The 23,294-nt window shown below is 42.2% G+C and overlaps 1 protein-coding gene across 7 annotated transcripts in view; it reads left to right on the forward strand.

Moving 5' to 3' along the window:
- The window catches only part of MYT1 (myelin transcription factor 1), a 124,414-nt gene that overhangs the window by 61,824 nt on the left and 39,296 nt on the right, over positions 1 to 23,294 (forward strand). For 4 of the 7 annotated variants that reach the window (XM_086932793.1, XM_086932796.1, XM_086932797.1 and 1 more), the window contains exons 3-8: positions 7,896 to 7,950; positions 8,582 to 8,612; positions 13,201 to 13,263; positions 17,505 to 17,767; positions 18,275 to 19,123; positions 20,122 to 20,256. In XM_086932793.1, coding sequence (XP_086788919.1) covers positions 7,896 to 7,950; positions 8,582 to 8,612; positions 13,201 to 13,263; positions 17,505 to 17,767; positions 18,275 to 19,123; positions 20,122 to 20,256 — 1,396 coding nt within the window. The remainder of the gene's footprint in view (positions 1 to 7,895; positions 7,951 to 8,581; positions 8,613 to 13,200; positions 13,264 to 17,504; positions 17,768 to 18,274; positions 19,124 to 20,121; positions 20,257 to 23,294) is intronic. The other 3 variants (XM_086932794.1, XM_086932799.1, XM_086932795.1) reach the window with 2 other exon arrangements.

Here is a 23,294-nt window from a genome sequence, read left to right on the forward strand (position 1 = left end):
GATGAGGAGGGGTTAAGTCTTATTTGAGGCGGGAGGGCATTCCAAATCCTGGGTGCCATTCCTGAAAAGGAGCGATTATAGGTTTTTTCCTTATTGAATTCACCATAGGGTGAAGGGGCAACAGCTTTTAAACCCATGATATGCCCCCACTAGCAGTTGAAAAGAAATCCATGTCTGCATCCATCATGGCTGCAGGATCAGCCAAGACGATAAACCACAAACTGCACGCATCATAGAGTGAAGGGGCAACTGACTAGAAATATGCAATGGTCACCCAAGACCATCACCCATCTCAAAACCAAAGATCAGACAATATGAACAACCCTGACATGCACACATCGTAAATTGAAAGGTCGGGAGTTGGGGGAAAAAACAATCTGCCCATAGGAGGTATGCAGAACATCCATAAAGTCTATGCACTGAAAAAAGTACAAAACACTGCATGGAATTTAACTCACCGAAAGGGGTAGCAGAAGTGACATCACACAACCCTTGACCTCCACTTTTACTCACACACACATACTTACACCTACACACAAATTCCTACATAGACACTCTCTCCCACATAAACACATTCTCAACCACAAGCATGCACACAACATTCATTTAAAAGCATTTTTTTACTTCATATTCCAGCTTATTGTACCTCATTTGTAATACACAATTAATGAATAATATATTTTATTTAATCACTATAAGTGTAATAAAATGAATTGACAGAAAATAAAGTGAGTGGAGCCCCAGCTGGCCCTGTGTTCCTGGCACTGAATTTGCCACCTCTGAGGCCAGGGGTCGCAAAGGCATTGCTAGGGGTAGCAATGGGCAAGTCCTAAGATTTGCCTGAGGTAGCAGGTAGAAATAAAGCTCCTCTTTCAGCAGAGCTGCTTCTTTGCGGAGCAGGTGTCCAACAAATGTTGAAAGTTGGAGTTTCCAGACATTGTTACTGCCACAGAGGTCTGAGCTTCAGGGCGTTTATTTGGGACTTGTTGCCCTTGAGTGTGCTTTTCCATTCTTTTTAGCCGATTTTCTTTTTTCTTTTCAATCCCCTGTGTCTACATCACTTTTATCTCTGCAAACTAGTCTTCCTAGGAACTGGTGACTCAGCAAGACATTTGGGTGCTGTCAGCGTAGATGTGGCATTTTGCATAGTATAACCTTGTCTCATCTTGAAGCCAACATGCCAGAGACTTCTCCTTGATTTCACAGCTTGCGCTCTCCTTCGAGAATGCTGGCTCCTACTACCTTCCTATGGTTGTCACTGTCACAGCCCTAATGCTCTTTAAAAGGCTTTAGTCTATTAGACTATCTTCTGTTTTCCCCATTGATCAGCATTCTGGTCTTTGGTGCCAAACTACAACAGTAGCTGCTGAGCGCCATTACAGGTCAAAATCACCAGTCAATAATTGATATATTACTAAAACACATGTGCAGAATGAGCATTATGATGCCATCCTTACCAGCAAAGGGGTCTTTTTCAAAATACAGCATATTGTTATATTGTTTAACAAGAGTGCCGCTGGTTCACTCTTCCATTGGTTGTCTATGGCCACGCGAGGCATTAAGATTTAATGCCCAGGTGTATTTTTCACTTCATTGGTTGTGTTATCTCTTCTAGCCCTTTCATGCATGTGCAGCGGTTAACAGGAGGTGTCCGGACCAGGGTCTTGCTGTTTTAGATTTAGCCTGTCTTTTCCGGGACGGGTATGCCTTTCTTGGTCTGTTAGGACTCAAAATTGAGAGGTGAAGTTGCAGCCTCATTTTCCCATCCTCATGAACTATAAAAGTCAAGTGGCAACGCCATTTTTCCTACTCCTTTTTTCTATCTGTTTGTTTGTTGTCACTTCATGTTTAATTTCTGATTCATTTGACACCTCTTTTTGAGAGTTCTTTTATTCTCTCAATCATTCACTGTGAATGGTCAGGTTTATTTGTTGACCTCCTGTTCTCAGGTTCAATCATCACTTCCTCCTCATATATTCTCTGATTCATTCGTCACTTCCTGCTTCTGTAGTCAGTGGACACACTTCCTTTTAGCGTATCCATTTCTCTTGTTATTGTTTTATGTTCGCAAACTCTTTCTTTCATTCGTTTCTTCATACTGATGCATGATTTCCTTTGCACATAACTTCCATCACTCTCGAGGGAGAGCGGCCTGATTGTACCACCCGATAAAAAGCTTGAGGTATGCAGATAAAATTCAAACTCTGATCATCATTTGAATATGCAAATGCAATTGTGTTCTAAACCCAAATGTGTAATTACAGATATTATGACATACATCTGTTAAACTGAAAGGATCATATAATAATGCCATAAGTCAATGTAAATCTCAGATTGCGGCAAGTTAAATGTCGCCATAGGGTGAGTAGGAGGAGGCACGAATTTAACAGAGGAACATGTTGGGCCCATCAGGCGGTCAGTCTTCCTTGGAAGTCAGAAAACCGCGAGAATTCCAGTTTAATACCTTGCATTTTAGAACTGATGTCAGTTCATGCTATTTTGGGGGCGTCTTTTTGTTTGACTTGGTACTTTGAAATATTAGAATGTCCTTTAAAATTCTCCTCTGGTCTTGTGTAGTCGATTCCATAAGTAGTTGGTCAAAACTCCCTTGATTCAGAAGACAACATTACAATATTCGTCCACCAGAATCACCAATAGGGTTTTATAAAAATAAAAAGGTAACAAATAACGTCATCACTATAAGTTGCCACTTTTAGATCCCAAGTGAAGCACAGCGTATGGGGAATGAATCCATTGATTGAGTAGATGACAGTGGAGGGTGAATGAACAGCGCTGTGAACTAGAGCTGCAGCCAGGACGCAGTGGTCACCGGTGGAAAGGGAGATGGCGCCAGGGTGTTTAATAGGGGCTTCTTCAGCATCCTCAGGACCACAGCTCATTAGGCTCTGTTCTGAGGACAATGGAGTTGAGACGTGTTTTTCATTCTCTCCCGTGGCAGCCTCTGGACTTGCATTCAGGCAATTTCTGCTTCCTAGTAAAAAATAAATATATTAACAAATTCTGGTTTCTCATTGGCGGTATCGTGAGCCATTTTGCTGCCATAAGCGAGAGAAGAATCGGAAACTGTGCAAAATACAGATTGCATTACGGGGAAAAACACGACACTAGAGGGAAAGAAAAAAACACAATGTCAGATCTCTGGAACATGCCCATAAATATTGCAGAGTGCGCTTTGCTTGTGTGGCGCAGAATGGTTTATAGATGCATTTATTTCGCCGAGCGCTTGAATATATATGGAATTATAATGCTGACCTTGGAGAATAGCAACATGGCCCCTAATGATGTATTTGCATACAGCTGTCAAGGAGACACACAGGGCTACACCCCTGGAGATGACAGCATACGAAGAAATGACTGGAAAGATGGGGCCGAAAAGGAACCAAAGAGGAGCAAATAAGAGAGGCATCAGTGAGCAATGGATAGCAAAGCGATGGACAGACAATGCCTAAGTGATGCAGTTCAGTGTGGCAATCGCATACGTAAAACAAATACAACAAGCATTGGTAACCCCAATAAGTTTGCCCTCGACTGCCAGCCTTTTGGCTTTGTCTTGTTTTGTTTTTGTTGGGGGAGCTTCTGGGTACTCGTCAATCTAAAAAACATTAGCTAAAAAAACAAAAATAAGTACACATTGCCACATAAATGAATGGCACTGAAGGGAACTAGTTTGCATGTGGACAGGCTCCCTGTGAAAGGGCAAAATGCGGTCACTGACAGTCAATTCAGCCAATGGCTTAAGTGGGCCGTCCCACTGCCCAATGCTGTATTCTTTAGTGGATGGAAGAAGAAATGTGAATGACATAATAACATCCCAATGGACGAAGAGGCTGCCTGAAAGTCCGTCATCATCCTTACAAATAGTCTTAAGCTTCTTTGGTAAGATTAGGTTGGTTCAGAAAACTTCAGATCACACCTATGTGACAGATGGGGCGAGACTACTGTAAGGGCCCTGGGAGTTTGTTTTATCATTGACAGAAGCTTTACAAAAAGCCTTTAATATGTGATTTGAAAAGCAGACAACATATTTCAATCAACACCTGCACCTCTCAAGGGCATGAAAAAGTGAGGTAATAGAAGCCATTTGCATCACCAAATCGACTGACAAGTATTCTATGGTTTCGGAAGGATGAAAGGCTTTATTCGCTGTGCTAGGATCCCAGTATGTGACCTACATGTCACATTAATCTGGTCGGCTTTAGAGTAGTAATGCCGAGCTTTTTCTAAAAGGATTTGCTTTTGTGAGCAAATGAGTAAAGGGCCTATTACTTAAATTCTTGGCTGCAAAACTAGACAATTTACTGTTTAATTTTGGTTTCTAAGGCTTGGCAAAACTGTGTGATGTAGAGCAAATGGCTTGGTCTCCCTTGGCCTCAGTTTCCTGGTCCTGGGTTCTTGAACTAGCTACGGCATCAAACAACAAATTTAAAAAACAAGTCTCAGCAAATCTAATAGGTTTAGGTTTAACATCATGCCAAAGCACGTTAAAGCCAGAAAAGAACCGAAAGGTGGGCTGTGTTGTAGGCTCTCGTCCCTTTGATCCGCTCCTGTTTTTGTTTACGTTTCAAATAAAGAGGACTATGGTTGTAAAGAAGTCCCTTTATGCAGTTTGTTGCAAGCACTCTAGTGGATGTGGAAGCATGCACCCAAACAGTACTTGGAGCAAGATGCATACTACACCGGGCTAAGCCAAGATGCGATTCACTAAGTCTCAAGCCAATGACTGAAAGAGGCTCGTCAAATAGGCCAGTGGTTGAAATGGATAGAACCAAAGCCAACTCTGTGTATATTTTGAAAGTAGGTCTGCTTGCTTGCTGTACTGTCAAAATGCAGAACTAGCAAGTCATTCACGCTCAAAAGACTGCTCGAAAAAGACCAAATGAAGTTGAGACACTACAGTCAGTAACAGGAAGGGAAGACACCTTGTTTGCTTTTGGGCCTCCTTTCAGTGTGTGCAGCAGGAAAAGTTCTGCAATGTTTTTCTGCATTTTAAGACCACTGCTGTGTACTAAAGAAAATGAAGTTTTGTTGTAATCAAAACAGAGCAAAACATCATAATTTCTTCCCAGTGTGCAAATAAATGACTAGTCAATAACTCTAGTGTTCACCACAAACGTGCACACTGCTGCAGGCGCAAACGAATGCAGCGTTGAAGAAATGCAGTGCTTTGGGAGGCAATGATACGATAATCAGAGTTAGGGACACAGGCAGTAATTCGAGGTTATACAACTTGCAAACTTTTGCGATCTCCATGCACTGAGATATTGTAGACAAACTAACAAGTTTCGTGCACCAGGAAATACTTCGGGAAAATCAAATTTCTATGTGCTTATCAGCTATCAACTCTTCATTGTCATAGGCAAAATGTTCAAGAACTGAGCATGCTACACAGAACCCATCAACCTTTTTAAAAGTCTTCAATAACATTAGCAGATAATAAGGCACACCTGGTTAGAAATATGTGTTTTATTTGACTGATCATGAGTAAAAAGTGATCTGCAAGTGAGAGCCTCCGACAGAGTGAGAAGTTAGCTTTTTTAGGACACAGTATGATAGAAATATGACCCTCTCTTTAGTGCCTCTGAAAAACTGCCAAAGCTAGAGAAGCAGCATCTCTCTTCCACATGTCATGAGGCATGAATGCTTTGTAGACAGTTCTTAACCATGGGTGAAAAGACACCATTCAATCCACCATATGAAAAGAAGGGCTTCCAGTGATGAGAACAGACAGTGGCCTCTGCTCCAACATGAAGTATTGATGGGACGGCTTCATCCACTAGAAACTACTTACTGCATTCCCGATAACGCATACAATTTTCCACCTGTACTGTATTTTTGCTCCCAGCACAAATAATCTTGTAAATCAATATCTGCTGAGGCAGGGATGTCACTGAGTAGGGGAAAAATGGGTAAGGCTGACAGAGTGGGCGAAGGGTAAGATGCTCTTTGCAAATTAATACTAATCCTTGTAAGAAGGTGCCCCCTTTTGACATGGTCACCCCCACCTTTTTCCTGGTATCTGATGCAATTTTGACATAAAGTGCACTGAATTCCTGCTAACCAGGTTCTCAGTGCCAGATCTCTTTCCCTAAATACAATTATTCCCCCAATTGGCAAAACTTTTAGCACCCCTGTAAGTCCCTAGTAAATAGTACCCCTGCTACCTAGGGAATGGAGTACTAAAGAGGGTCTCTAAGGGCCATAGCTGGGATTGTGCCTCCCTAGGAGACCCCTCAGCATCAACATGCAACTGCCATTACAAGCCGCATGCCATAATGCAGATAAGTGAAGCCACGACACGGCACACCCCGTGTGCCATGCCAGCAGACACTGCATGTAGTATTGGTAAGTCAACTCTATAGTAGGCCTTACAGCCCTACGGCAGGTTGCACTATACTACATGTGTGAACATATATGCATGCACCAATGTTTATATGTTACAAGTGAACAAGGAAGCCATATTGAGTACTTATGCTGGACACTGGTAAATATGAGTTCCCCAGCTACAAAATGGCTTTACTAACACTAGAGGTGTTTGGTATCAAACATCTCATATTATTAAATTCACACGGATTTCAGTCATGGATTTATTTACACTTGCACCCTGAGGGCACTTTAGAGAAAAACTCACTGACTACTAGTGTGCTGGCTGACTGGTGTAGACCAGCCTGCCACTACAGACAGTGTTCTGACCCCCTGCGGATGAAAGTCAGTGCTCTCTGAGGGCAGAAACAATGCCTGCTCCAGACTGAGGTGTGGTCGCCTGCCCTAAACAAGATGGCTAAGTGATCAGCTTCGTAAGCTTCTGCCGCCTTTGATAGGCGACCCAATGCATCCCCAGACAAGAAAAATGCCACTCCCTGCCCAAGCCCATTTGAAACCAGGACAGGCAGAAAAATTAGCTAGTCAGGAGGCGTGTCCTTCTCTCAGGCTATGGTGGGCTACCTGAAGTGGACACAACTTTTAGAATTCCACCATCTTAGCTTTGGTGAAATTAGGCTTTTTGGGTCAGGTTTATTCCCATTTCCCATTGGAAGTGGTCATATAAAGGGTGTAGACACCCTAAAGGTAAGTAGCCCATTGGCTATTACCTATCACTACCTGTAACACCCCTAAACTGAGTATTTAGGTGGCCCCCTGAAACCAGAAATTCAGTTTCGATGGATCAACAAGAGAAGGACACCTAGAGCAGCAAGAAAAAGCGAGCACTGAAGACTACTGTGGACTTTTTGGCGCCAAACCCTGCCTGCTGCACTAAGTCTCAACAAGCAGTTATTTCTAGATTTTGCAGGTGGCACCTTCATCAGGGCAACAGAGTAATGTATGGGCCTTGCAAACACATAAATCTGGCCCAGAGTTACCACTACCCAAAATCTAAATCAGTCCATAAACCTACATGTGCAAGTGTATCCCATAGCATGGGAGTTTGGTGCTGGGCTTGAACAACACTTAGAAAAGGGAGGTGAGAGGTATTGTTTTTTTTCTGCTGAAAAACAGTTGCACCCATTGCAAAGAAGGGATTTCATGACAACTTTTGAAAGATGACTGTCATGCAACTAGCTGCCCGAGCACCCTTGAAACTGTCTTGCAATTTCTCTGTGTCCTACTAAGCCTTTGCTCCTCACAGCTGTTAAGAGAACAACATGGGAGGCCAACACATTAGCTCTGTACTTTGCACGGGTATATTTTTTATTTTTATTTTTCTTTAGAAAATTACTTTATACAATATTCAAACCCAGAATGCATACTGCATTGTACTCATTTAGTTATATTTTGTGTTTTTGAGACCATATGTACACTACGAAACGATCAACCTGCTCTTCAAAAGCAAAATGTTCCCTGGATATTAACCCATCCTTTCTCTTTCTTGATTGCAGATGGAAGCAGAAAATGAGGAAAGAAGAGCAAGGACACGATCGAAAGGAATCCGAGGTAAGCATACTTAATGGCTGTAACGGGGACCAGCGGCGTGGCATGCGCTGCCAGCGCCCGGGGCAGGTCAAGTATTATGCGGGGCAATTTGCGCACCCTTTTTTGCGCCCCTAAGAATTTTGCACCCGGGGCAACTGCCCCTACGGCTCCGCCCATGCTACGCCACTGACTGGTATGTACAAAAAAGGGCCGCAAGGCAAGTGAAAAAGTAAACCTCCTTGAAGGACTCAAATTTTGTCCTTCTCTATCACAATGTGCACAAGCGCTTGATGTGATATGCCATGTTGGTGTTACTGTAGACCAGCATGGCACCCAGATGTTTTCCATAGGCAAGTATCGAAGAGGTAATGAAAAGTGCTAGTGCTGGAAGGATGCCTGTGCTCTAAATTGTGTTTGATTTTATGCTTGACATAATATAGACCACAAACTGAATAGTCTCTTGGCACTACAAATAACAACTATTATACTTAAACTTGGCATGTCGTTGGCTCATGTTCGCTTCACATGCAAGTCCTGCCTTCCTACCATATTTCAAATCAAGCAAAATTGCTCAGTATATAGACAATGAGTGTTCAGTCCTGCTGCGGTGACGAGCAACATTTAACTGCCTTTCTGTCTCCTTGCTCCCTAGTACCTGTAGAACTCACAGAGCAGGAATTAAGGTGAGCGACAGCCTTCTTCTTCGTTTCAAGACTGAGTGTTGGTGATTAATATTATGTTGATCCGCAAAAGAATGACCCAAGTGCAAACAGAAAGTAGGTTAAACAATAATGGGCCTGAAACTATCACAACATAGGCGAATGAGGCCGGATGGGGATGCCCTGGGATGCTAAGGTTGCAAGAGGGGAGTAAGCAGTATGACTGACACCGCTAACCGCTAACCGCTATTCTTCACTTGCTGGAACCAGCGTGGAGGGTCAGGGCTGGGCAAGTGCTGATGATATGTCCTCCGCAGTGGAAGTAGGGAAGTGGTTGTAAAATACAGGCCTTGGCTGGACTTCCGTTGCTGGTAAATCAATGGGAGAACATAAGAAAAACACACATATTGCTGCCTCTAGATTACGTTACAGTATCAGACAAAACATCTGCTGATAGGCCCCACCTGCAAGCAGCGGCTCAAATTGAGCACTGGGAATACCTCTTTGCCCTAATAAAAACGCTGACAGAGATTATGGGCCACATATACGGCGCATTTTACTGGTCGCAAAGATCCGAGGGTAAAATGCATTTTCCTTTGTACCAGCCATATTTCTCGACACCCCCTACCCCTCAGTGTTGCTCACACAAGTTCCTGATTTGTCCTGTCTTTTCTGTCTTTCTCATTCTCCTTCTATTTTTTTCTTTCCCTCTTGCTCTGGGTCAAAGTTTGATGAAGAAAAATACACTCTAGTCCCCAAAAATGTCTGCTGATAGGCCCCACTTGCAAGCACCAGCTCAAATTAAGCACTGGGAATACCTCGTTGCCAATTGCCTTAATAAAAACGCTTACGGAGATCATGGGCCAGATGTACTGCAAATTTTACCGGTCGCAAGCAACACAGGGTAAAATGCATTTTTCTATGTACCAACCCTATTTTGCGAGTCGGTAATCTATTACCGACTCGCAAAGTACGGTTCGCGAGTCGCTATTAGGAAGAGGCGTGTAAAGGGCGGCCCTTCCTAATAGCAAGTCACACTGGTGTATATGAATGTTTTGGAACTGTAAGTGCGTTAGCAAAACCTTTTGTAGATTACCATTAATTTCAAATTGGTGGTAAGCAGTTCGCAAATAAGAAGGGGTCCCTAAGAGACCCTTCTCCTTTGTGAATGGGGTCACCAACATTTTTTCGGAGTATTTTAAAAGCAGTCACAGACATGGTGGTCTGCTGACCCCAGTATGCCACCATCCCTGTGAGAGCCAGCCATCCCAAATGGGTTGCAAATTGTGACCTGCCTCATGAATATTAATGAGGCAGCTCGCTTGCGACCCATTTGGGAATCACAAAGAGTGTCTGAGACACTTTTGTAAATCAGGTTTTGCGACTCGCACACTGCGAGTCACTAAAAATCGCAATTTGAGAGTTGCTAAACCTAACGGTCTTTCATGTGACTCTGCATTCTTTAAGGAGTGGAACAAAAGAGGGTAAGACTTCAAAGACGTGGGAGGGACAAAAAGGAGACAACTATGCTCAAATGCAGCCAAGTGTAAATCGAAGAATTTAGGATAATATTCCTGGCTAGCACATATTCAAAGATAGTCCCGTAGACAATCAAGTATTTAGTGATTACTGATTAAATGTTATCAATATTTCCTAGAAGAGAGAAAAGGCAGTTACGAAGGACAGTGGAATAATGGAGTGAAATATGCGTTTAATGCACAATTTATAATTTGGTGGACTGAGGTATTTTTTTTTGTTATTGATTTTTTGTTGAAGTTTCAGACAGAGATACAACGTACAGCATTACACTCCATGACACAAAACAATGCAAATCCGTGCTATAAAGCTTACTCGGATCACAGGTTTAATCAGCAGCATTGCAAAGTTAGATTCTCTCTTCGGCATAGCTAGGTGGGAATGGGAAAGGCTAGAACAAGGGGGGATAACCACCCTGCAAGACAGGTACAGATGGAGATCATGTAGGAGGGACATCACTCAAACCCTCATGAGAGGATGACATGAGCTCAACATACAGCGAACTCAGGCCCCACTAACAGGAGCTCTACATGCAACAGGATGGATCTACATCTAATCAGCTTCCCTCGTGTCCAAAGCAGTGATCTCTACCTGCTTCCCAGTTCGTTTACTTAAAAACTTGGTGGGCGGAGGTTAAGTCCATCAGGGCAATGGAATATATTACTCACCAGCCAAGTTTACAAATGACGCCAAGCTGGCGTTCCTGCCAATGCTATTTTAAATTTGACACACGGCCCCTTCAATATGATGGAGCCATCGTCAAAGTTTTCATTTTTAATTTTCAAAAACAAAAATCCAGAGAGGGATTTTCTTTATGCAAAAAAAGAAAACAATGCTTCTCGCCATGGGAGTCATCTCCCATAGCAATGGGGGCATTATTCGATTTTTTAATGCCACTTACAGCGTGTTTTCCTGGCGGTGATGTGCAGAAAACAAAATGCTATATGTGTGTCCATCTAAATTGGACAGGCAAACATACAGCCATTTCTCCAATTACTTTTACTTCATCAGGCCATCGGAGAAGTTTAGCCACGGTGGAGACAGAGTAGTCTCCACCGTTGCCAAACTATAGTCCACCTGCATCTAAATTCGGCGGGCAGACGCAGACCAATATGTTGGCAGTAAGAATACTCTGTTGCCATTGCGATGGACTATGCTTACCACCAATCTATGAATCAGGGCCATAGTGTTTTGTTACCATTAATGTACTTAATGTGCTTGATGAGGACTCACCTAAAACATTTCCATATGTGATGGCCATTTCTGAAAGAGGATAGAGGGAAGTCTAGAAACAAGCTATAATAACAATGAAAGGTCTCCATCAGAAGCCAGACTGGGAGGGAGTAAATGGCTTTGACTAGGTAAAGCCTGGAAGAAAAGACGGGAGAAGCAATGCCACTGTCTAACAACTTCCAGTGCGGACATACAACTGAGATGGAGAAGGTCTAGGTCAGGTGCTTATGGGAAAACACTTGTCAGAGGTGATGCAGGAGTAACAAAGACGTTCTTTTTCACAGAAAGGGAGTGAAATGGGCAGGACTTTTTTTTCTAATGGGAGTAGTGAGAGCAGAATCGGTAACAGAACTCAAAAAGCCTAATACATACACAAGAGGGTGATGGGTGTTAAGGAAAAGAAACAGAAACTAAGTAGAAACAATGTTGATATAGCAGATGGAGCAATTGGTGGCCTAGATGGGCCTGGTGGTCCATACTTGCCAGCAATATCTATAGATGGATATACCTTATGATCAAATCATCTTCTGTGGTGTCTGATAATGTCCTATTCAAATAATAGATTTAAAATATGGAGTGTTCATTATCACCCAACCACGCTTCTCAGCACTCAAAGGTTGCAGAGTAGGACCTGGATATGATTATCGTTTGTGCCTCTTGAGCCTCAATGTTTAGCCTATGGAGAAGCATCCAGTCCAAAAGAGTTAGACACAACGTTTTTCTGAGACAAACAAAAAAAGAAAAATGAAACTTACCCTTTGTTCTTTGTCGTTTCTTCGTAATATCATTTAGTGCAATATACAACGGAGCCCTGAATATTTTCAAAAAGGAAAAAAACATAATTTTTAATTCAGCTCCACTTTCCACATACATTAATACACAGTTAACTATGAAACTCATGCCCAAAAGGTGTAGATGACTAGACTACAATTTGCAAACAAAACAAATCACATCATTGTGCTCGTCCATAGACTGACCACGTGTCTGCTACTAGTCTGAAATGTCCCTGAATTAAAACATTGTATAAATTATTCATTGTGGACAAATGCTATGACTGGTAACGAGATTCACAACATCTGCCACTCTGGGATACAAACAACTCGTGACCTAGCTCTCAGCGGATATTTCTGAGGCTCAATAATCTCCTTGGCCAAAGTTCAGCTCGACAAGCATCACTACAAACAAGCCAGTTGAAATGTCCCAATGTTTCTGAGAATGGGCCTATACTCTACCCCTGTCTTTTGTATCACTGTACAGTGCCCTATTTCTTGATGTACTGTACTATGGTAGCAGACAGCCATTGTATAAAAGTGTTAGAGGTTTGCATTTCAATGACCTATCAGAGGCATTGGTTTACTCGGAAATCTCTGGTTATAAGAGAGGTCTATCTGCCTCTGTATAGTTGGAAGGTCTTGTGCTGCATTCTGTTACAGCCTGAGGCTGAAAACACTTAAGAATCAACTGATTTTGCGGTAGAAAGTTAAAAGAAATACTATGTGGGCCAGAAGAAAAAAATCTTTGAACATGGGGTGGAGGGGTTTATGTACAATCTGCGCTCAGTCTTAAAATTGTAATTGCAGATCCTACTCAGTCCATAATAAATTGCTCACTTCGTTAAGTGACTTGAGCCATTTCATAGGCATTTAGCAAACTAGAGACCTGGTCGGAATTTAAAAGCATGGCACACGGCTAAAATGAAAAATGTTGCATATGCTTTGAGAGTGGAATTCCAGCTGTCCCCACACTCTAAATGTGAACTGTTGTCAGCATGTGCAGTTTGTGTAAATGGGAAATGGCGTGGTTGCACAATGCAGTGACCAGTCTTGTATTCCTTCCCCTCCAGCTGTCCGACCCCTGGATGTACCGGAGAGGGACATATCCGCGCAAAATACGCAAGGCACAGAAGGTATGACTGAGGGACAGGAAATCACCCTACACTCCATACCTCACTTGTGTATAATGAACTCTGGGAGTAGTGAAGAGCACAGACCTGCTGTGTGAAAGGTAGAGGCAGGCCATCAGACAATGTTTCATTGGTAAACCATGGTCGATGTAGGGAGACCACCTGAAAGTAGGTACAGGAGGAATGGATAACAGGTCCAACTCATGCCTCAAAACTCACTCATAGATGATACTCTACGGTGGCTAGCCCATTGGCACAGAAAAGTAGATGGTCAACCACAGACTTCTTTTTAACTCATAAATGATCTTTGGGGTGGCAATACAGGGCAGCGGAGGTTCTACCTTTCAAAACAGTGCCTATGGTAGGTACTTTAATGGTGTACGAACAGACTTGAGGTATGGAATGCCTTCACTACTATAGTGGAAGGTGTTCCATACCTCACTTGCAACTCTCCACCTTCATTGGCTCTACTTTCTGAAGAGCGAAATGCTTCTCCTTTCTCATCAAGTTCCCTATTCCTTCACCCAAACGAAGATTCCCCTCCGGGCTTTCCTTATTCATAGACTATCCTCATTAAATGGAATATTCTTATTTGCTCCTCTAACTCTCCTACCTCGCTCATCACCAATTTTCCCTTTAACATGCCCCTCTTCCTCAAGAATTCTCCTCCCTTGATGGACTTCAAAAACTTGCTGATCACTTCCTTTTATTGCTCAATGACTATCCTCCCTTAATCACAGACTTTCCTTGTTTACTATTCTTTACAAGTGCTCATCAGTCACTACATTGTTTATCAATAACTCTACTCCATTGGTCAGCAATTCTCTGCCGTTTCGTGCTCTTTAATGACCCCTCTAAGATTTAAAAATATTGTTCTTGCTCACAATGGTAAAATATTCTGGCCCAATAAAGTTATTTAAATGTTAACATAATGTCCCTTATTATAATCTTGAACACATTTCATGTAGATACAAAGGTTCTCCTGGGTACAACAAAAACGTCTCGAGTCCAGTACCAGTGTGGCTTGGTACTGATGATGCAGATAAGGGGAGGTTAACATTGCCTAACATATTGCTCCTGTCCTCCCAGCCCAATACATTTTTAATGATATCGCTGCAAGAACAACTGTCACCTTTGTCAGGAACACTGTGGTGATAGGAGTATCACTGAGCTTATCCTAGAGAGCGCAATGCTTTCATTCGTTCATTCTATTCTCCATAACTTACTGCCTGATTTAGAGTTTGGCAAACAGGTTCAGTCAAATATTTGACCAGTATCCCATCCACCGTATTACAAGTTCTATGGGATAAAATTGAATTGTAATATTGTGGGCGGGATCTCTGTTACATTTGTGATGGAGAAACTGTGTCTTCCAAACTCTAAATCATGCTCTTAATGTTGATCTCCTTTCTCCTGAAGATATTTAGCTTTTCCTTGCACAGGTGTTAAACCATGACCTTATTAGCTGTAAGTGCTCCTTCTAGAGCAATCAGTGTGTTTCTGTTTTATGGTTAATGCTTTGAAAATCCTTTGTGGCAGCTTGCTGCAATTGGGGTATTCTTCACCTCGAGCTTGTCAATTCTGCTTGTGAGGGGACCAGTACTTCTTGGCTTTTCAGTCTACCCCCCCCCAAATCACCAATGATGGCTCCACTCCCAATGAGGTGTTCAGCACCCCTCCATTATGGGTATTGCTCCTTGGAACTCATTGCTGATTGCTGTTTTCCCAAGGAGATTGCTGGCATTTCCTCCTTCTTAGGCCTGATATTTAAAAATGGCTAGTGGTGAGATGCTCTGTATTACAAGGCTTGCACATTTAAAAGCATACCTCTAATATATCTATAATATGGAGCAGTGTATCATAAGTAGAAGTAAGACGAAATGAGAACAACCGCTTTCTGTTACCTTTTTGAATTCACGTTTTCCTCAAAGCACCATTACCTCAAAATTATAGAAATGAAACCGAGAAAGATATTGATTTTGCCCAAAATCAAACCTGTAGCAAGTGAGCAAATCAGAAGAAGAACTTCAGACCCAGATACCAAATTCCATGATTAGAGAAAGGATCAGAGCAGTGAAGTTGTCTGTATCAACTGGCATTAAAACCGACATGGACAAATATACAATTTACATTTGAGAGTCTGTTATTACAGTCTTTGCACTAGATTGTTTTTGTTGCAAAAAGAAGCCCTATTTTGTAGCTGTGTGCAACATATTTTATTTTTGCATGTTAAATGCAAACCTTATTCAATTCTCATGGGCTTGGCTTTCATGAAGGCTACCACATAGAAAACATGAATAGACACAAAAAAAGGTAGTCTGAAGCAGACAAAGGGCATAGACAAATGCGTAAAGGTTGGAACACATATTGGCACAGTGCCCATCAAAACTATGACAGAAACATATAAAGAATTATTATATTTATTTTTGTCTCAATGCTCTACTCTGCATTTTGAACAGGCAAATCATCTATGTTCTCGTGTAGCAACTGATCTACATTAGGCAATTTACAGTAGACAGGAAGAGCACTACTTGACATCTGAAGAAAGACTGCTACTTCTTTGTATGAGAATATTCATAATGTAACATAGCAGGGTATTTCCACCTATTGGGAAAAAGGGTGTGAGAGTTCCTTCCTACGTCTATTCCCAGTGTCTTTTTTGCCATAATACAAAACACCCCTCCAGTTTTTTCCATACACTTACTTTTTTGTCCATCTCACTTCTTCTTGAAACTGACCTCTATCGCTCTCTACTTGCTGTCTTACTCATTGGGTCCATGATTCACTGCCTTCACCCACCCCCCTTGATCAGTGAGAAAAACCCAATATGATGGGTGAACTGCTGAAATTGATCTCAACTACTGGTATTTACTCCAGGCAGCATTTTTTTCACTCAATCATTCGTTTGAAATTCAGTTCGACTATGCCACAAAACAGGCTGTCCTGCCCGCTGCTTAATCATGAGACAAAGAATGCCTGGAATATTTCAGTTTAGTAGATAGGGTGGGTTTTGCGCTTAGGGCAATCAGGCTGTGCCCAACAGGCTGGTCTGAAAGCTCGGTATATGGGTCGCTTTTTTTGGTTGTTTATCGACCTGTTTTATGGTCTGCAGGGCTGATTTTTACTAATGATTTCCCTAATATTAAAACAAACATTGCCTGCAGCAAGCTCAAATCCATGCCGTCTTCCGTACTGTTCAAAATACTTATACAGCATCTTCACAAGTTCATAACTGCCCAGGTTTACAAAAATGGCTCCTTTTATTTAGCTTTCTAATTCACTAAGGTGGGCCTATTTGTTTGTCCCAGTCCAACCCTCTTTGTAGGGACTTATTTGTGAGATGGAGCTAGCTTTCTATGCCATAATGCACCACAGCAACCACAACAATGGGGCATACTCATGTCATTTAGGACGACTCACTGAGTAAAACCAAAATAGATGGACTTAATGCTTAAATTAATCACAGCCACTTGGAATTACTCTTGACTGCTACTCTGTGTGTTTTTTCTCACTGTGCTACTGCAGGCAGGGATCAAATCTTGATCAGCATTTATTTACTTGTTAAACCAGATAGATTCTCCTAATACATTCAGCGTTCCTTTAAAACAATTGACGTACATTGCTAGGCATAATAATCCCTTCTGTAAATTGAGGAGCCCAAGCTTCTTGTCCACCTGCAAATTCTGTAAAATAATTTTGAAATTCCAGCTTACAGCCACCAAGAGTTACTCATAACAAGCACAGTTTCCACCTGATGCTACCTTGCCTCTTTGCTTCTGCAAAATGTTTTTTTTTATCTTTGAGTCATAAATGTGCGCAACATATTTTGTCACAACTTATTAAGACATTCACAAAGCCTATGCCCAACTCGTAAAATATGTTAAGTGTTTGCAAGCATCAGACAGCCTCTGAAACATAAATGCTGACACATATAAGAAAGTCTAGCAGATTCATACGTTAGCTGTTGAAGGCCATTACAAAACACTTAATTTCAGAGAGAGATACACTCCAGGAAATGTAAACAGCAAATAGAAAATAATCCTTGTAGAATTTCGTGATACAGAGGCTCAGTTGACTTCAATATAGAGAAAATATCATATCGTAGGTCGGGATTTAACAACATGGAATCTTAACTGGGAGGGATTTTTGTATAAAGTGTATGCCAGGTAATGAAAATGTAGGCTTCTGGGAGGCATGGGTGACCTGAAACTGTTGTGCTGCCTGACACCTTTTTTGCCTTCCAGTTCACAAAGCTGCCCTCTGGCAAGAAAAAGGAAACTCCAGGATACAGAGACTGAACACCAAGCCTCCAAGAGAAAGTCACACCCTCTCAAGCTGACTCTGGACGAAGGATACAATGCAGACAGCGATGGCAGCCAGGACTTGGATGCAAAAGAAGAGTCACTCAGCGAGGACTCAGATGCCACATGTGAGGAAGAAGATGAGCCAGAAGCACTGGAAAGAGATAGAACCCCCAGTCCGGTACCAGAGGAAGGTGGGAAGTCTAGTAAAATACTATTATATTTCTGCAGACACATGGAATCTTATTCCAATATGAATAAAAACCCTCAGTACCTAGTGGAGGAAGGTGTGTGATAAATGGGTTAAACTATACATAACACAGTGATTTTTATAACAGAAGAACTTGCTTACAATTTAGAGTAACAATCTTGAATAGGATCACAATGCTTTTTGAAGGTAATCACAGGAAAGCAAAATGAATTTTCAAAGTAGTCTAATACACAATTTACAGACTTGATCTACATCCCCTTTGCCCCATTAAAATGCGAGTGTTGATAAAAAGTAGGAAACAAGATTTAGAATCAATTAAACATTTTGAAAGGACATCACTGCAATTAACATGCAAATGTTCCACAACCCTAACACAAAACCCTTGACATGGTGTATCATTTATCGAGAGGTAGACGTATGTTTGACATCATCAAAACAGAAAGTATAATAAAGCTAATGCATTTGCTAAAATATGATGATTTACTCTCCTTTGTCATTGCAGAGACAAGTCCAGCCAAATCACCATATGAACAAAATATATCCACCAACACTACAATCACCCCAAAAGCCAGTTACAGCAGTTACAAAGAAATCATCGCTAACTCTCTTTTGAACCTTGGCCAAATAGCAGAAGAAACCCTAGCCACAGAAGGGTACCTGCCCGAAAGTGAACTGCAAGAGTGTAAACCGGCCTCTAATGCAGTCCCACATTTAAATGAGGAGGTGGGAGAAGAAGTTGTTGAGGAATGTGAAAAAGAAATCATCATCCAAACCGAAGATGCTGAAGAGGTCATTGAGGTCGCAAGTGAGCAGAGCAGTGATCCTGGCCTTGAGCCTCGAGAGGAGGTGGGCTGCGAGGAGGAATGCAAGCTGCAGGAAGCCATAGAGGACGAGGATGATGACATTGATGATGAGGAGGATGAGGAGGAGGAGGAGGAGGAGGATGATGAAGTGGAGGAAGAAGAAGAGGATGAGGTGGAAGAAGATGTAAGGACTGACCTGATCTGTGAGGAAATGCCTCATGGTTCACAGGACTCTCAAAAAATCCATCATGAAGGGCAGCTCAGTCCCAAACCTGGTTATGATGTTGTTGTGGAGGTGAGGTCAGATGATGACAAGGATGATGACACTCACTCTCAAAAATCTGCGGTAACGGACGAGTCTGAAATGTATGACATGATGACCAGGGGGAACCTGGGCTTACTAGAGCAGGCAATTGCTTTAAAAGCCGAACAGGTTAAAGTGGTGAGAGAGCCAGGAAGATTGCCTGTGGAACACGTAAAGCACTACCAGGGAGATGACAAGCACAACCGAGCCATGGAAGCTATACGTAAAAACTACTACAGGAAAGGTATTTAAAAGAGCCTGTCTGTAAAGAGCATGCTTTGAACTATGTTTCATGTGTGAACTAAACTGAATTTCACCACTTATTAGTCATACAAAATACATGAACATTCCTCAGAGGCCCGAAGCTCTTTCATGCTGAAACTGGGTTCTATTTGTACCAAAGGGGGAATACAGCAAAAAAAAGAGTTAGAGGATCATATTTTGCTTAAAACCTTCAGATTAGTGAGATGCAGAAAGGCTCCTTTAAGAAAACCCAAAATACAGTAATACAGTACTTCTTGCACTGTGCCTCCCTATTTACATATGAAAGGGCAACTATCAAAAACCATGCCCAACTGAATATTCAGTTTAGTGTATTTCTCCCGGCCTCCTGTTTCAAACAAACTCCTCACTCTGACCTGGCTTTCGATTGGTAGGTCACCAGAGTGATATTGTGGCTTTCATTTTATTTAAATACATGCATAAGCGGGGTCTCATCAGGAAAAAGCCTCCAGAAAGAAAACTCATTTCAGCCTATGTTTATATGTTGGCTCACATTATCGCATTTGCTTTGACCACAGTTCACATTATCACATGTTTTTACTCATCGGTCTTATTAAAACCTTTGCATTCCTGTTGATATCAGTATGATTTTTGTCCAATTCATCAGCCTCATTGCATACTTTTTGTGGTTTTCATTACTAACCTATTCGTACATGTGAATCTAACTGACACCCTGTTCCATTGGTGGGTTTCACTATAACCTTTGTCATGCTCACACATCTCTTTAGAACCTTTGTCATACTTACTGAAACGTTTCAGATAGTAGGAAGTCCTTGGATATAGCAGTTCTTTTTGTCTCGCAGTACGTATGTATAGTTTCCCCAAACACATCATAATAATGTGTAAGCCTTGAGAAAGTGTAAAGACAAAGCAAAATGTACTGGCTTTGCAAATTTGTGTTTTTTATGCTGACAGTTTCTTTGTTCTCAAACCCTAAACTCCACACTCCTTTCCTCTTAGATCCATCAAGACCTGAGAAACGGGAGATCAAGTGCCCTACTCCAGGCTGTGACGGCACTGGCCACGTCACTGGGTTGTACCCTCATCACCGCAGTCTGTCTGGATGCCCACACAAGGATAGGATACCTCCTGAAAGTGAGTAGGCCATGCTGAGTTTTAGAGGCTGTCCACAAACATTTTGCACTATTGTATTGTGGTATTTTGAAATGGCTTCATGAAGGCATGGTATTAAAATTACCCCAAATGTCCATGTTGCCTGATTTTCTAATAGGAGCTGCAAATATTCTCATGAAAGTTTAGACTTTTTAATGTAAGACACCTAAAATTTCATTCATTGGTAGGAAGTCTCACAGTACGGCAGTCTTACTCTTGACATTTTCTATCAGCCAGATTAATATTGAAAAAGTCTCACAACCTGTGATTCTGGGCAAATCACTTAATCTCCACCTGCCTAACAAAAATTAAAGTGTCCATCTGTAATGAAACTGGTATCCTTGGAAAGCGCTCTGATACCTGATATCTTCAGGTCGAGTTCGCCCTATATAAAACTCCAAACAGAAAAAAAACAAAAGGATTTCAATGTTGTTGTCAATAAATCATCTTTTGGTCCAAAACCTGGAATGCTGTAAACTTTACTCTTTTGTACTTTGAAAACTCACCTATGATATCTTAAATGATTTAGCATTTTGTCGCATCCCACTTAAAACATTCACATCCTTGCGCAACATGCCGGATTTGTTGATGTTCCCAATATTTTTACTGTCTCTGACATAAAATAAATGTCTGTACCAGTAAAATCTTGGCTAAGTGGCAGTGATAACTATATGTACATTGCTAGCCAGGTATCTCAAATAAGGGTCCCGGATAGCTGTAGGTAATGTTAAAAGAACATACATGCAAACATTATAAAACTAGGGAGAGGGAGATTTCGAAAACAGAAATAGTGGCCTTAATTTTCTCCACTCACATTCATTAAATCAAAGGCAATTTTAGGCGGGAGGCAGCTGTAAGAAGGCTATTTTGGCTTAAAAATCGAGAGCCTCCTGTTTGAATCAGGGCAGGTATGAATACATACACTAATATCTAGTTAAACGATGTTAAACGATGATAGCATACAACAACTGCTTACATAACAATCTGGGAGGGTTTTTAGTGAGACAAAAAAATGTCCCTTTTAGTCCAGACACTGCAAGTACAGATTGGCTGGAAGTGTTTTCCAGTGCCCTCTGCTTGTTTTAAAAGTTTGGGGAGTGTCTGTCATTTTGTCGGGGTGCTGGGACTATTTTCAGACGCTGGTCGGCCAGCAGGGTGTGGAGAGGCCTGCTCCCCCGGGGATCGCTGTGACAGGGCCCTCGTGAGGAGAAAAGGCCTGTGCGCAACTTTCAACCCGCCCTGCCTTCTCCTTCCCGGCTCTCGAGTTTGGCGACGGCGTCCACGCTCTGGTGAGGCCCTAAGCACCTGACGGACTGACCGACGCGGGGGCTCTCCCGGCGCCAAGGCCCTCCCGGCGCCAAGGCCCTGGCCGAGTCCCGGGGAGAGAGGCCTATGCCAGGATCCGACCCCCGGGCCTGCGCGCCCGCCGGCCGCCTCAGCAGTTTGGGGGTCTAGGAAGGCCTCACAAGCGAGGCCTCGTTCGTACGGAGCGAGAATGTTACCTCTGTCTGCCCTTGGCCTCCTTGTCTCTGGGAGAGGGTTGTTGTTGTGTCAGCCCGCGGGTGAACGCTGCCGCTCCTGCGTCACTCGAGTGCGGCCTGTTCCCGGGCCCTGTCACTGAGGAGACGGGAGGCCTGCTCGACTGGCAGACTCCTGGGGGTCGCGTGAAGGGCCTTATCCCTGAAGATAGGGTGGGCCGTGGGCCTGACAGACCCCTGGCTTTGAAGGGGGCCACCTTTAAATTACCGGCCCTCTGCCCACTTCTAACAAAGTGGAGCTCCTGTTTCTTGATTCTTAAGTAGAAGTTTATACGAAGTCGGTGTGTTCATTTTTAACATGTCCTTTTTGTCCTTTGTTTACGATAATTATCAGTCAGGAATTATTAGAACATTTTTTAAAATGTTCTTACATTTACTGTTTTAACTTTCCCCTTGATTGTGGCGGGGTGGGGGTTTGGGTGAGTTTTCTATTTTTTGTACTGACAATGATATTAAAATACTGGTCATGTCAGTAATAAAGCCAGCCAGGTGGCAACCCTAGTCACTGGCTTATCTGACGACGTATATTGCAAAAGAAAGGTGCTTCACTAGTTTTATTTATTTTAAGTTACATAGAATAGTCTTGTTGCCGAATATGAGGTAATGTGGACTTGAACTCAATTAAAGCATAACCACATATGCCAATAGACCTGATTCAGCGGGAGACTACCCATTTGTTTAAGGGTTTATTTGCCCTATCTACCACCTATAATGTTGCCTCTGCTTCAATAAAATGTAATGGGTAAAATACATTCCCCCATCTTAATATTGGAAATGCCAGCGACAACTCTTTCCCTGGGAAGATGCCTGCTTAGTTCTTAGACCGAGCTCACTGTAGCTTTGGAGAGGGCTAGGACTCGTGTTTAATACTATTATTGTTTATGACAAGGCTGGTGCACAATTTTGAAAAATCTGGAAATTCCAATATATTTTCCCGTTTGAAATATGATCTTAGAACGTCAAATCAACAAGAAATCACCTCTAAAGTATTTGGAAGTTATCAAGCCAATTTCTAAATGATTACGAAAATAAAAAGGCAGAAATGTAATGTTAAAGAAATGAATATAGTTGATTTCACAAAAGATAGTATTCAAATAGTAGCCTTTCTAAATCTTCAGATATAAACAAATGTCCCATATTGTTCTTTAAGAAAGAAGGCAACCTAATCTGGAATTGGAATCGTACCTATAACACAAAGGGGGCTGTGGTACGAGGTCAGTTAGCATGCCTGTTCCTGTGCTGTGAAGGAAAACCTGTTATGTAACCGGGCAGATCAGGTCTTTTCCTGTGGTTCGTGCCTAGGCCCCAGAGAGAACCCTATGGGGTTTACCTCTCCTACCCTGACTCTGAACAGGGGCCTTTTTCCATGCGTAGTACTCAGCAATAGAACATATTTTTTTCAGCGACTAGTTGGGCTTTACTATAATACAAAATGTTGAGGCCCTGGTGGTCCCCTGAGGTTCTAGCTTGTCCTAAGTTTTA

The sequence above is a fragment of the Lissotriton vulgaris genome, chromosome 7 (assembly GCF_964263255.1).
Source record: "Lissotriton vulgaris chromosome 7, aLisVul1.2, whole genome shotgun sequence".
NCBI lineage: Eukaryota > Metazoa > Chordata > Amphibia > Caudata > Salamandridae > Lissotriton > Lissotriton vulgaris.